The sequence below is a fragment of the Gekko japonicus genome, unplaced genomic scaffold (genome assembly GCF_001447785.1).
Source record: "Gekko japonicus isolate JY-2015 unplaced genomic scaffold, Gekko_japonicus_V1.1 scaffold4692, whole genome shotgun sequence".
Lineage (NCBI taxonomy): Eukaryota > Metazoa > Chordata > Lepidosauria > Squamata > Gekkonidae > Gekko > Gekko japonicus.
This window is the reverse complement of record NW_015164345.1, coordinates 49079-63991: the sequence shown is the minus strand read 5'-3', so window position 1 is coordinate 63991 and position 14913 is coordinate 49079. Positions and strand designations below refer to the sequence as shown.

The 14913-nt window shown below is 43.1% G+C and overlaps 1 protein-coding gene across 1 annotated transcript; it reads left to right on the top strand.

Annotated features, from left to right (window-relative positions):
- Positions 1–216: 216 nt before the first annotated feature.
- PRDX4 (peroxiredoxin 4) lies at positions 217–12269 on the top strand. The gene is made up of 7 exons (XM_015408869.1): positions 217–426; positions 2045–2162; positions 2924–3040; positions 4450–4572; positions 5477–5607; positions 6428–6462; positions 12190–12269. Exons 1-7 carry the CDS (start codon positions 264–266, stop codon positions 12238–12240), a joined length of 738 nt encoding a protein of 245 aa, XP_015264355.1. The 5' UTR covers positions 217–263; the 3' UTR covers positions 12241–12269.
- The last annotated feature ends 2644 nt before the right edge of the window (positions 12270–14913 follow it).

The window sequence follows — 14913 nt, the reverse complement described above, 5'->3', positions numbered from 1 at the left end:
CACAGCCTGAACCTCAGAATTCACGGTGCCACCCCTCTGTGGCAACGCCATGCTGAAAAACATGGTTATGACCCACGGATCCTCATGGATCCTTACGATTTTTGCACTGTGCCACCCTAACATCACCATTAAATAATATGCCTTGTCCGTAGACACAGCCTGAACCTCAGAATTCACGGTGCCACCCCTCTGTGGCAACGCCATGCTGAAGGCGGTTGCGGCCGGTATCTCCATCCGTGGCCCTTTGGTCGTTCCTGGTTCTGATGGCGGCGACATATAGTGAGGAGGCGGGAACCACCGAAGAGCAGGCGACCCGGGGCTGGGGCGACGAAAAGTGCCATTATTACGCGGGGGGCGAGGTGTATCCCGGAGAGGCATTGCGGATGCCCGTCACTGACCACTCCCTCCACCTCAGCAAGGCCAAGAGTAGGTGCCCCAAAGGCCCGTCGTCGCGCCGGGAAAGGCAACGGGGGAGGGGGGGACTCGGGGGAGTGCGTGAAGGGGGCGGGGAGGCACCACAGAACCCCGCTTCCCGCAAATAGCCGTGGCCTGAAAGCGAAAAACGGGGGTAACGGGTAGGAAGAAGACTAGAGCCGCCGCTCTCCCCTAGTCTCCTCATCCTCTGTCTTTTTCATTGCTGGAAAGAAGGGGGGGGGAACGCCCCACAACTGCAGTCTTTCTCCAGCTTCAATTTTAAGGGTGGAGGGAGGGAGATATAGCCATTCTTATACGGGAGACCCTGCATAAACGAACATCAAATTGTTTTTAAAACAATTTCGAAGAGTGGGGTTCCCTCCCCGTTAGTAGGGTGGTGAGAAGGGATTGAAACCAGCCGTATCAGTTCCTCCCCTTTTTTTCCAAACGTTTGCTTTTATTTGCCTAGACTCAGTTGATGGTAACGTTGAGCAAAGGACACGTCAGACAAAGCCTGTTGGTTTAAAATGGAGAGGGAAGGGAGAAAATTCAGACTCCTTTTTCCAGAAGGGAAAACATTCATGACTGGAGCCAAAATCAGATGTCAGTCAAAAGAAGCCTGAGATAGCAGAATGGTGTTTTGTACCAAAGTACATTGAACTTCACTTGTAAAATTTTATCCAAAAGTGCTGCTTTTTGAAAGAAATGCTGGATTAAATTGCCCTGGTAGAAATTTCCCACCAAAGTTACAGATGACTTACAAAGGCCATCATCATATAAAATAATATCATGCACAAGATTAGTACATCCAGAGGTTCACTTGCTGCTTCTGCTCCAGAATGCACAAGTCACTTTTTTATTTCAAAAGTAGCTTGCTTTTTCTGCAAAGTAGCAAGTGACATTGTGCATGTGCAGATCTTTTGTGGGCTTCTTTCAGTTGTGGCCAAAGGCTTTAGATTGTCACTGGAAACAGTGCAATAATTAAGTGTAAATTACTTATCTCTTTATCACTGAAAGACTTCTTTGTTTGTTTCTTTTATTCCTTGTCAGACTTGGGCTGGTAGTCATAAGCCTTCCAGAATTTTTGTTTTCAGTGGCATTGATAACTGGTTCAGGTTGCAAAACTGGGTGGCTGTAATTGAATATAGGCTAAAGCAACAGATTTTGCACACAGAAACATAAACTTATGCATGTCTGCAATATCATTTTTCAGCCACTTTACAATAATTTCTTCGCATATATCTTATTCTGTGTAGAACACGTCCATTGGGGGGAAAAATGAAAATTTACATCTTACGATTAACAAATAGTTCATGGAATAGATCTCTTCTTCTTTCCTTACACAGCCTCCTGTGCCTCTGGAAGTCTGCTGTTGAGGCCTGGGGAATTCTTGGGAACAGAATGGCATGGGGTGGCAGTGGGGACGCAGAATTAGGAGAAATCAACAGAAATCACCCCTCCTCTGCCAATTCACTGTTCTTGCTGTAGCACTCAGTGCTTTTCCCACTTTGTTCACTGGTAAACATCCAGGATTGTGTCTTTAAAGTGAAAAACATGTACTCATCCATCATGTGTACAGACGTTTTATAATTCTATTTAAAGCAGTGGTGGTTGTTTTTTAAATTTTTAGTTTCTAAACCAGCACCTGATTGGGAAGGAACTGCAGTCATCAATGGAGAGTTTAAGGAACTGAAGTTATCAGATTATGAAGGGAAATACCTTGTATTCTTCTTTTATCCTCTTGACTTGTAAGTAAAACTGCTGAAATATAATACATACATACCTTGACAGTATTGAATTTGTTGGTTATCGAGAGATTTAGCAGGTATTTGCTACTTTAAAAATCTGTACCAATTGCAAGGAATAAATAAACATGTCTACTTTTTGCATATAGAAAAATGTAAATTAAATAGTTTTGTCTGTAGAAGTCCCAATCAAACATACATGTTTTGCAAGTTTGTGCAATATATATCAGGTTAAAAATTAACCTCAGTACTTATATTTTAAAGCAATTGGGAGAAACCTTCAATCCCTTTAAGATTCTTGAATTTAAGCATTTCTGCTTCCATAGAGCACCAAGAAAAAAATGGGTTGACCAGTTTCCAAAAATGAAAGACAAATTCAGTAGTTTTAGTATACAGAAGATTTTAGATTTTATGATCATTACTTGCAGTTTTAGTTTAATATTTTATTCTAGTACTTGTTACAGCTGCACATAAGTCTTTAGTATGTTTTTCTACCAACAGGTCACACAGTATATTATTCTGGTATGTGAAAAGGCACTACAAGTACTGCAATTGCTAGCAGAAATATTTTGGATGCTGAATTCCTAATATAAAGGAAGAGATGCAATGATAATATTTTGATTTCTATCTATTGCAGAAAACTTGCATACTTTACAGAGAACACTTCACTGAACAGATTAAGTGTTCTCTGTAAAGTAGCTAATCAGGAAACTATTTTTGAGCTATGTTAAATTTAGAATTAATTTTCCATTTTTATATTTCAGCACATTTGTGTGTCCAACAGAGATACTTGCCTTCAGTGACAGAATTGAACAATTCAGAGCAATAAACACTGAAGTGGTAGCTTGTTCAGTTGATTCACAGTTCACCCATTTAGCATGGTATGTATGCTTGTTTTTCTTGTGCAAATTACTAGCAGTTGCTTGTTAGAATGTATGGCCAAAATAGCAAATGTTTTTAGAAAATACAGGTTCCTATGCGGTTGAACTGTTATACCTGTCATTAGGTGCCTGCAGCTGTTGCATGGGCATAGTTCTGTTCCCAGGAGGGAAAAAGGGGTTGGTTGCACAGTACATCTACACATGGAGTGGAGAGGATGAAAGTACAACTTGAAATGCAGTATATAACATGCAAAACTAGAAATTTTAATAGACATATTATATAGTAAAAATTAAAACATTTATTTATTTAAAATATTTCTTAGCCTGCTTTTCTCTAAGCACAGTTGGGAACCATATAATAACTATGAATATTTTAAAAAACAAAATGAAAGTCAGCAGGCTTGCATCTCGAAGCAGCTACTATGTCTTATGTGCCAATAGCCCAAGAAACACTGTTCACAATTAAAGTTGTCATCGGTAGTGTTTACATTTGTTACTTAAAATAAATGTATCTTAACATGATGCATTGGTCAAAAAAAGAACTTTAATACATTATGGCTGCGGTCACACGGAGCATTAGACACGCTAGAGGGACGGAAGATAGGCGGATTTTCTGGGCGCAATCTCACCGCCACATCTGGGAAGCGTCAAGCTCCCGTGGCGAACCCGAGGCTTCCCGCGGAAGATGCGCATTAAAAAACTAGTACCTTGGAGGTACTAGTTTCCTGAAACCGCGGGGCAAGGGCGGGCGTCTGATCGCGTTTCCGGTGGTAGTTCCGGCGCCCACCCATGTCCCCTCGGAAAAAGGTTTTTTAAAAGTTTCCATGGATGCACCCAAGCACCCAAGGGAGCATGCGCACATTTGAGGGTTGTTTTTTTTTAACCAACCCGTTTGCCCCGCGCCCCACTTTTTTGCTGCGCCGCAGGACTGTGGAGTGATCAGCACCTCTCCCCTACCACGGGACCTTGATCGGTAGGTCTGCTCGAGCAACCGCGCGGGTTTTAGCCCCGGGGCTAACAGCCACGTTCCCCCCCGCCGCCCCGCAATTTCCTGCCCGTGTGACCGGGACCTATATGTAATTTAAAAAATCATTGACATTAAGTCCGATAATCATACATGGCAATGTTTATCTTTTGTTAAGAATTTTTTTTCTCAATGCATAGGGTTGAATCTAGCCAGCTTTTTCAGGATTCAGCTGATTCACTTCGTCACTGCATACCTCTCAAACCCCTGTTGTGTTTTTATCCACAAGAGTCCTGTGACCCCCAACATTAGCTTGCGGGGGATCACAGGATGCTGATGGGGAAAGGAGAATGATGGCTAACCCAGTTCCACTGGTGAGACCTAGTCCATATATTGTGGTGAAAGCATCTTCCTCAAGTATTTGGTTGTCTTTGTACTGTAATAGGATCAATACTCCGCGAAAAAAAGGAGGGCTGGGACCAATAAAGATACCACTCCTTTCAGATTTGACACACCAGATTGCAAAGGATTATGGAGTTTATCTGGAAGATCAAGGTCATGCTCTCAGGTATAATTTTCATTGTTCTCTAGCATCCTCTTGCAATATATTACTGTTGTATTCCTCATGCCAGATTTTGTTTGGGGGGAGGGGAAGTAGCAAGGTTCAGGTAATTAATCTTACAACAGCAGTCTACTGGATCATCATAGCTACTAGTGTTCCCTCTAAGATGAGTTAGTGTGAGCTAGCTCACAATTTTTTAGCCTCCAGCTCACAGATTTTGGTCTTAGCTCAGGAAGTATGGCTCCAGAGCAGACTAATTCATGCAGTTGCCAAATCGCTCATTCACCACTTGAATGCCAGCAGCTCACCAAGTAGAATTTTTGCTCACAAGACTCCACAGCTTAGAGGGAGAATTGATAGCTACCTGGAATGTTTAGAGGTGGCAAGAAAACAGACCTTGTGTTTGGAGTTAGCAAATCAAACAGTTATTTCAGTGATCCAAAGGACTGCATAATGATATACAATTAAGCTCTAGAGCAGTGATAGCAAACCTTTTAGAGACCGAGTGCCCAAACTGCGACCCAAAACCCACTTGTTTATCACGAAGTGCCAACATGGCAATTTAACCTGAATACTGAGGTTTTACTTTAGAAAAAACAACTCATACATTAACTTAAGATGATCCAAACAAAGTAAGGAAAGCAATCCCAAATGCTTTCATTTACTTAAAATTATTTGGCAGAGAATTCGACACTTTAATGATGGTCTGGGCCTGGCTGGGGCGATGTCACGCATGCCCACAGATAGGGCTCTGAGTGCCACCTCTGGCACCCGTGCCATAGGTTCGCCACCACTGCTCTAGAGGAATCTCAAATATTATGATCTAGGTTCTTAGAGGACTTGGACCTGGCACAAATCAATATCTGAGCAGAGCAATGATTAACATATCCCTTGTTCACTTTTTTCACAGAGGCCTTTTCATTATAGATGACAAGAAATATCTTCGACAAATAACAATGAATGACCTACCTGTTGGCAGATCTGTGGATGAAACTCTTCGTCTAGTTCAAGCATTCCAGTACACTGACAAACATGGAGAAGGTGCTTGCTCCTTAAATATTTTAGTATTTGAAACATGTAATTGTAGGTACTGAACTAGCCATGCATTTTGTGGTAGTCCAGAATTTGGGCTCATTACAGTTTTTACTCCAAAGATTAGCAGTTCTAAAATTTTATAGCCTGCAGAGGGCTTTGAACTTCAGGTAATTATATCCCCCTATATATGATGAGTGGAAATTACTACAAAACCAGTGTGATAGCTGTGAGTACGTCCATTCTTCATTGGTCTGTATGGGTGTAACTTTCCTACCTGAAGTCATATGATACTGGAGAACTGGCCACTCCAGGCTTGCATTTTGACTTTAATTGGTCACAGTGCTCTACACTGGAGATCTTTTTGCTCAGTAATTAAATTTTTACATTTCCCACAACTTTCATCACACTTGTATGCAGGGTAACTTTTCTCCTGTCTGAAAACAAAAAGAAACTAAAAGCATATGAGAGTACAATGATGCCAATTATTAACTGATTACCTTTAGATCTTTGTTTTGAAATACCTTGTTATTTAGAATTCAGGACAGATTCTACAACAAAAAACTACGTAGCACTAAGCCAAGTCATAAATGAGTATGTTATAGTTAACAGAATTCTGAAGTACACTTTCTGCTTGTATGAATTTTGCTTCCAATACGGGAGTGAACTTTTTAGCCAATTCTTATAATACACATTTGCAGAAAAAGAGATGCTTTCTCATTTTAATAATAGATGTTTGGGTAGAATTGGTCTGATCTACAGAATAGGGATGTCAAGGTGGGGGTGAAGAGGATAGCTACCATATTAACTTATTTTGTTGTCTTTTCAGTATGCCCTGCTGGTTGGAAACCTGGCAGTGAAACAGTAAGTTGGGTTTGTTTATTTATTTATTTGTGTATTCATTTTTTTAAACTGCTGTTCACCCAAAGGGTCTTATTGTGACTTACAACATTAAAATCATATAAATGAGGTAAAAACAACATAAAACAGGTAACATATAAATTAAAAACATTAAAATGTTAAGCTATTACAACATATATATATGCACCATACCACTAACAAAAACAACCCAGATGTGGATTTTTTACCCCTACCAGCTTTATTAAATAATATTCTAGCCTTTGGTTTGATTGTGGGAACTAGGATCAAAGGCAGAGTTAGCAAGAGGTGGGGCAATAGTGAGATCTGGCTATCTGTGTTTATGGAGATAGTCCTTTTTTAAGACCCCTGGTAGAGTCAATAACCAGTCCGAATTATAAAGATAAATGGGTTTTATTAAGGAAAAATAATAATTTGGATATTTACATGCAAATCAAGGATTGCAAACATACAAGGAGATATAAAAAGGAGTTAACAGACAAATAGAGAGGATGGGGAAGATGGAGGTGATACTATACCTATCGATAGAGGTGATGAGGTCCAGAGGTTGTAGGGAGGAAGTGAGTGGACCTGACCAGCAAGACCATGCAGGACCTGAGTTATGATCAGTGGTAATAGTTTTGTGCCTGCCCAGCTATCACACTGGGCATGTGCAGGACTGAGTATATTTATACCCCAAAACGTATCCAAGGGTATGCTGAAGTATGGTGGCTAGTTTCACAGTGGGTTGATGGGATTCCCATTATGGAACAATAGCATGGTCTGGCATTTCCCAGGTACCAGACAATGGCAGTGATGTTCCTTAATGTGTGGTCGGGTGAACCAGAATGGGTGACCGTTCACTAGACATGAAGAGTTAATGTTTACCTTGATAGTCTGGCAGAGGTATCAGAATGCAGATATTTTAGACAAATATATGGAGACAGGAATGAGGATTATTCTGAAGGTATTTCCTGACATACAAGTGGAACAGGATTAGAGGGGCAGGAACCATGCAATATACTCCTTTCATGACAATGGGACAGACCAGAGGCTGTTTGTCCCTACCTGCCTGTACATTTGACAGACAAAAGACTGGCCATTTGATCAGTAGAAGATGCCTGAGGCAAGGGCAGAGACTTGCCCATTCTAGTCCTTATTGACTGAGCTGACAGAAGGGAGGGGGGTTGCTTGGATGGAGAATATTCTGGCAGTGCAGCTGGCCGTGTGTTCTCACTTGGCCTGTGTTATTAAGCCAAGATGAGATTCTCCTAGTCTTCCAGCAAAAGCCACTGTTTAAACCAAGCTTGGCTTCATGAGGGTACTGCTTTAGGAGGTTCAGAGGTCACTTGGGGTGTCCCTGTCTCGGGAAAGACCACCTCGGATGTAGGGCACAAGAGGTCTGTTACAGATTACCCCCCAAACACCAACACTTCAGCCTTGCATGCCCTGCAGAAACTAAGCAAATCTGGCAGGGCACAAGTATCATCTGAGAGTGCATTCCATAGGGTCGGGGCCACAACTGAGAAGGCCCTTCCTCTGGTGACAGGTAACCGAGCCACCCTGGGGCTGGGCACCTGCAAGAGGCCCCTGGACGATGACCAAAGGGAGCACAGGGGATTGTAATGGGAGAGGCAGTCCCATAGGTATGAGGATCCCAGACCATTAAGGCTTTAAAGGTTAACACCAACACATTGAATTGGATCCGGAGACTAATTGGTAGCCAGTGCAGCTGCCACAGAATTGAAGTAATATGAGCTGACCATGATGTTCTGGTCAACAACCTGTCAGCTACATTCTGGACCACCTGCAGTCTCCAAAGCATGTTCAAGGGTAGCCCTATATAGAGTGAACTATAGTAGTCCAGTCTGGAGGTGACCATCGCATGAATCAATGTGGCAAGGTCCAACCCAGAAATTACAAATAAGGACCCAGGCAAATAAGGGTTGATATGCATGCTATATTATTTTTTGGCAGAACGCTACTATTATACTATTTTTCTAAATTGCTCTTACATTATCTTAGCATATGTAATTGTTAGGCCAAAAGCAGTGTTCTGGATGCTCGACTGCATAAAGTAAAAATTCACCCATAATCCTAAACAACATTTTGCAAGCTCTATATATTTTTCATTATGATACCTCCCCATTTGAACTAGTGGCATTCAGGGCTTGAGTCATCTACTGAGGTGTTAATATTCCTTAGTGACTTCTGAAAGATGTACTACTACCACCTTCAGGTGCTTTAGCATTAGAAAGCTAGTGCCCAGGGTTTTGCTGTAGCAGTGACTTAGCACAGTAATTCAGAACAAAAATTTGTGAGCTGTTTTATTTCTTCACATAGTCTATTTCTTCCTAATTTTCTAGCAAGTTGCCCAGATTTCACTCACTGGGGAACAGCAAGAGCTACATATTTCCAAGAGGAACTTACATTTGTAGGTAGCGACTTCATGAAGTATTAGCATTATGGCAGGTTTTACTAACCCTAGAATTAGAACTTTGAACAGTTTTGCTGTCCTGGTAACTTATATCAGTAAGCACATTTTTACCACACCTTGGTTAGTGAGTTATAAGCATATTTAGTTTTTAGAGCAGTGGTTCTTTAATTCTTGTAAACTGTAGACCCCCATTTTCATTTACGTTTTTTCACTGATTTCCCTCCTGCCCCTGAACTCTCCCCTCATTCACTGGTAACTGCTGTAAACTTGAAAGTGCCTTTCAGGCAACCATGGCAAACTGCATGCCTTCTTGAGACTCAAAACAATACAGTGAGACCTATGTCAGTTATACTTCAAGAGCAAGTTTAAATAAAATGTCTTGAGTTGTCTGTATATGGCCCACAAGTGTTACACCTCAGGGTAGCTGATTCTATAGGGCCACAACTCAAAAGGCTGTGAATCAGGTTCTAATGAATCTCACCCCTTAAACAGAAGGGACTTTGTGCCAGAGACAGCAAGACGTTTCCTTATTGGTTAAACACCACCAAGGCCAGCTGAACACGGGTCATAAGAGGCCTGGAAACATTTTCCAAGCCGCTCAAAGAAAGTAAAAGACCAGAGTCTCACAGAATCTCAACTTCGGACTGCAAACTTCTGTTGTCTATTATTGCAGAGTGGCATCTCTGTCTCTGTTAAAACCCTGCTCATTGGAAAAGAGAGTGAAAACCAGTTCAGTTTTATACTAGAAGTAGCTATGATGTCTGTCTTAGGTACCTCCTTGGTGTCAGTCAGCCAGTTAGAATTCTTAGGACTAAACTATTTGATCCTAATTAGTATGTTTTCTTGCCATTGCTTTGAGCTGATCTGGAAGCTGTACCAGCTTCCACCCTCTGAAAGCTTGGGAAGTTGATTCCTGCCCTCTAAGGCGGAGAGTTCCTAGAAAACAGAGGATTCCATTTTCGCATTAGTTGGATGAGCACAAGATGAGCTTGCCCTCTGACCTGCAGAGAGCTCATGGATGCCTTGTAGAACCCTCAAAGACCCTAAGAAATGCTCCTTTAGATTATTGTCTGAGTGGTTTGTTGGTTTTTAAAATTATTTGCCATTTGTCAGAACCATTATAGAGTGCAGAAATACTGAGTCTTAAAGTATGATGGTTTTTTGCCACTGGTTTAACTAATACAAGAACATTTTAGAATCTCCCTTCTCAGGGCCAGCCCAAGGTGTTTCTGTGCCCTAGGCGAGGCCAGCTTGTGGCGCCCGCACCCCCCAGGCGATGCCAACCTCCCGGTGGGGCCTGAAGACCTCCCAGAAACATGCCTGGGAAGGGGGGGCACCGGGCGCTACAAGCTAGCCTCACCCTTGCCCGGGCCCACCATCGAGGGGCTCGCTGGCTGGCCTCACCTTGCCTTTCAGATCAAGGATGAAGACAGCGGAGGTGGACATGGCTGGGGCCGGACCTCCTGCTGCTGCTGCGGGCTTCTTCCTCCTTCTCGGTTCCTCTCCAGGTCTCTGGGGGTGGGGGGGAAGGCGAGCGTCCCCGCGGGGGACCCAGCCGGAGCAGCTCTGCTGCCTCCCCCGGGCTCCTCGGCGACAAACGCAGCCCTCGATCCCCACAACCCAGCCGGCGCGCAGATGCTCCACACAAGCGCTCCCCCCCTTCTCGTCGCGTCTTTCCACCACCAGGTCGGGGGGAAGAGCCAGGTTTTGTCCCCTGGCCGCCGGGGCTCACTTCTGACCCTCCTCCTCCCGCGGCCCTGAAAAGCGAATGAGGAGGCTGCCGCCGGCCTCTGTCTCTGATCTGGTCAGTTTTCTTTCAGAAGCTGAGGCTTCCGGAAGAATTCCCAAAAAGGCGATCAGCGGGGAGGAGCCCAGGGAGCGCCGGATCCTCACCTTTTTAGAACTGGCGCCCTGTGACCGGAATCTCGCTCTGCCACTCTCCCTCTCTCGGACGCGGGGGGGGGCTGGGCTGCCAGAAGCCACCTCCTTCTCCCGCAATCCTCATTCAAGGGGGGGGGAGTCCCTTCCGGACTTCTGTGGGCGCGGACCCTGGGGGGCGACCCTCCATCCTGAACCTCTGCCTAGAGCTTGCCTCCCCCCCTGCCCCAAGTCCCCGCTCCAGCTGGGCCCAAGTTCACAGCGGCGGGGGAGAAGCTGGCAGCAGTGGTGGGGCAGCGGACGAAGGGCCTGGGCAGCGCCACGCCCTGCAGGAGAGCCACCGCCACTGTAGTGGCGGTCCCAGCAGCAGGGAGGGCGCAGAGGGGGCAGGCAGGTCCAGTTTGGCGCCCTAAGGGCTGGCCCGCGCTCTAGGCAAATGCCTAGTTCGCCTAGCAGGTGAGCCGGCCCTGTCCCTTCTGGCTATAGTCTTTGTGGTCTACTCTACTGTTACCCACAGGATATTGCAACTGAATGTAACCCAAAGGGGAAGTTACCTTCCTACCCACTTACCTATCCTGAGCATTGAAGCAGTTTGCGCATGTGGGCCCCTTTGCATTCTGGCTGCTATTTCTAGTAAATTTCTGCTTGGTGTTAGTTTCACAAGCAGCTGTTATTAGGAGAACTTCGCAGGGTTTTTATTTATTTACGACATTTATATGCCACCTCTCCAGAACCTGCTCAAGGCAGCTCACAATTAAAACAAGTCAGTAAAACATGTCAAGGTATAAAAGCAGCATAAAACAAAAAGCAGCATGAAAAGAGCTGATTGCTGGTTGCTTTCACAAATAGTGCAGTAATTTCTTCTATGATCAAATAATTGTGTTCTAGTGCCTTTCTATATGGGTGTGATATACAGCGATATATAAGTTCCAAAGCCCACTTATATTATTTTGTTTTAGTAAAACTGTTGTCAAACATAGACAAATTATGCATTGAATTAATTTATAGAACTCACAAAGATGGGTTCTTGTTTTGGAAAGAAAGGTAGGATAAATGTTTTACATATCATCTATGCAAAATTGTCAGTGTATTCAAATCAGTATATAGGTACACGAAGTACAGTGACAGTTGTAATCATGCCTTCTACATGTGTTTAATTATGTCAAACCTGACACTACAGTCAGTGTGGTGGCCAAGAGAACAGCTGTAACTTAGTACCTCTGTGCACTTGAATACACTGTTAATTTAAGCAAATAATTCAAAGCAGGTGTGACTAATATTCATCCTTTAATCAACATGATCTTTCTTTTACTTTGGAATGTCTCAACATGTGTGTGGGTGTGTATATATATAAATGAAATTGTTATAATAAATATGTTATTGGCCTCATTTTTATAACACTGTTTTTTCTTATACAGATAATTCCAGATCCTGCAGGAAAACTGAAATATTTTGGGAAATTTAACTAACCATTTATTTTAAATACACAACTACAAAGCTGCCAATAAAGTTCAGTTAATTTTGATGCTGCTGTGTGTGTTGTCCTACAGATAGGCAGAATATGACACTGATGTGATAAACACTACCGGAAAAGTAACACAAAAAAAATTTAAATCAGTGATTTTAAATTTTGTAAGACCTGTCACTTTACCTGCCAAAGAGTCAAAGTTAACATCATGTACATCCCAATCCTATGCCCATTTTTTCTGATTAAGAACCACTAAATTCACGGAAAGTTAAAATTGTGTTAAAGATTGTAGGCGTAGTCATAGTTTCTGCCCAGTCTTCAGTGTAAACATACTGCCTTAGTATTGGGAACAAAATATTTAGGAAAATAACCTATCACAGAATTTCAGTGGTGAATGTGCAGCATTTGCTGTGCCTAAAAAGTACCAAATAACTGAAGCCCAAGACTCAATAAAGTATCTATTAACACACTTAAATATAACAACATCAAGTTTTAGTTTATACTATGCCTGCCTGGTATAAACTAAAACTTGATGTTATATTTATACCATGCCTGCCTCTCCCTCATGGATCACTGCCTTGTCATGGCGAGGGGGCTTGCGTGGTTCGATGAGGCTGTGGGCTATGCCGTGGAGGGTGACCCAAGACGGACAGGCCACAGCAGAGAACTCAGACCAAGTGTGATCCCCTGGAGAAGGAAATGGCAACCCACTCCAGTATCTTCGCCAAGAAAACCCCATGGACAGTATCAAAAGGCTAAAAGATATGACGCCGGAAGATGAGCCCCTCAGGTCGGAAGGTGTCCAATATGCTACTGGAGCAAGTACCAATATGCTACTGGGGCAAGTACAAGTAACCCCAGAAAGAGTGAAGCGGCTGGGCCAAAGCCGAAACGACGCTCAGTTGTGGATGTGTCTGATGGTGAAAGGAAAATTCGATGCTGCAAAGAACAATACTGCATAGGAACCTGGAATGTAAGATCTATGAATCAAGGTAAGCTTGATGTGGTCAAAAATGAGATGGCAAGACTGAACATCGATATCTTAGGAATCAGTGAACTAAAGTGGACAGGAATGGGCGAATTTAACTCAGAAGACCATTATATCTTCTATTATGGCCAGGAATCTCATAGAAAAAATGGTGTGGCCTTTATAGTCAACCAGAGAGTACAAAAGTCAGTACTGGGATACAATCTCAAAAATGACAGAATGATCTCAGTCCGAATCCAAGGCAAACCATTCAACATCACAGTAATCCAAGTCTATGCCCCAACCACTGATGCAGAAGAGGCTGAAGTGGACCGGTTCTATGAAGACCTCCAACACCTCCTAGAACTAACACCAAAAAATGATGTCCTCAGAACGAGAGAGAAATGGAATAAAAACAATAGTTACATCTTTGGAGCTGGAGTACTAAAGTACTGGAGGGATCAGCCTAGATCCAGCCAGTAGACTTGCAATCAAAATTTGCATAGGCATGCCTGGAGCTTGAGGAGTTAGCTAACCATTCTGAATGACTTCGTCCCACTGAAGAGAAATTACTTTCAGGTAGGTTCCAACGTTTCAATCTCACAAGAGGTGCAGTGCAATGCTTAGAGTTACAACATTCTAAGCCCATAGAAGTCAGTGGGCTTAGAATGGCATAACTGCTTAAGTTTGACTGTTGGTGGGCACTGCAGTGGGTTCAGAGCACCAGGTCACTGATCAACTTATTTTTAGTTGCATAAGAGGCCCAAGTCCTCTTACTGTACATTCAAGCCAATGCACAGTATAATGAACACAGATTAAAACAAATGTTCTTAGTCTTATTGGGAATTAGCCATCATCAGCTCACCCATATCTGATGCTGCAGAAAATGGGTAAACTTCACCTCTCCATGTCTAAGCCATGGATACCGAATGGGACTTGCAAATGCCACTGTCTAGGACAAAATCTAGACCCTCCTGTATAAAAAGGGTGTGGAAGGGCTTTGCATAAGCATGTACTGCAACCTTCCCCTCCTGCCTCTATCCTGGATACATTTTGTTGTTCTCGGGCATTTATGGTAAACCAGGGCGCGCCATGCTTCACGTACAAGTACCCAACAGCTTCCTACCTATGCTACTGCAAACATGCTGCGAAGTGATAGAAGAGAGGAACTGGAAATCTGCACGGCTGCTGGTGGCAATTTGTGGACTGTCCAGAAAGACTATCCTCCCACATGCTAATGCAGTATTGCTCAGGAGAAAAGCTGTTGTGAAGGAGACATGTTCATCTGCTGCATACCTTCCCACAAGTCTCTGCTTAAGCAACAACAGTTGCATTTAAAGACCACTTAATTTTCCTTGGTGATACAGTTCAGCAAATTAAATATTGAAAAAAGTTGTTCAGCAAAGTAACTGAAGTGGTTGTTATCCTCCTGGTGATTTCACTTTAGCTAAATTCAGTTAAATGCTATAGCAATGCTAGGTGGGCATACAATGAGTTCATAATCAGTACATTAGCCTGGCATGTGAAGCTACTTTGTACCAAGTGATATTGTTTGTCCATCTAGCCCAATTTTTCCAGCACTTGTCAGCAAAGGCTTGCTGTTAACCAGAAACTGGACCTGGGACCTGTGTGTGCAAAATATATGGTCCTGTTACATGTACCTAAATCATACAAAACTCTTCTACAATGTACACTGAAGAGAAATGG

Excerpts from the sequence above, each read along its gene's own strand:
- PRDX4 (XM_015408869.1), top strand. The coding sequence starts at position 264 with ATGGCGGCGACATATAGTGAGGAGGCGGGAACCACCGAAGAGCAGGCG. Across the intron at positions 3,041-4,449 it reads CAGTTCACCCATTTAGCATG|GATCAATACTCCGCGAAAAA; the intron begins GTATGTATGCTT and ends GTACTGTAATAG. Across the intron at positions 4,573-5,476 it reads GATCAAGGTCATGCTCTCAG|AGGCCTTTTCATTATAGATG; the intron begins GTATAATTTTCA and ends CTTTTTTCACAG.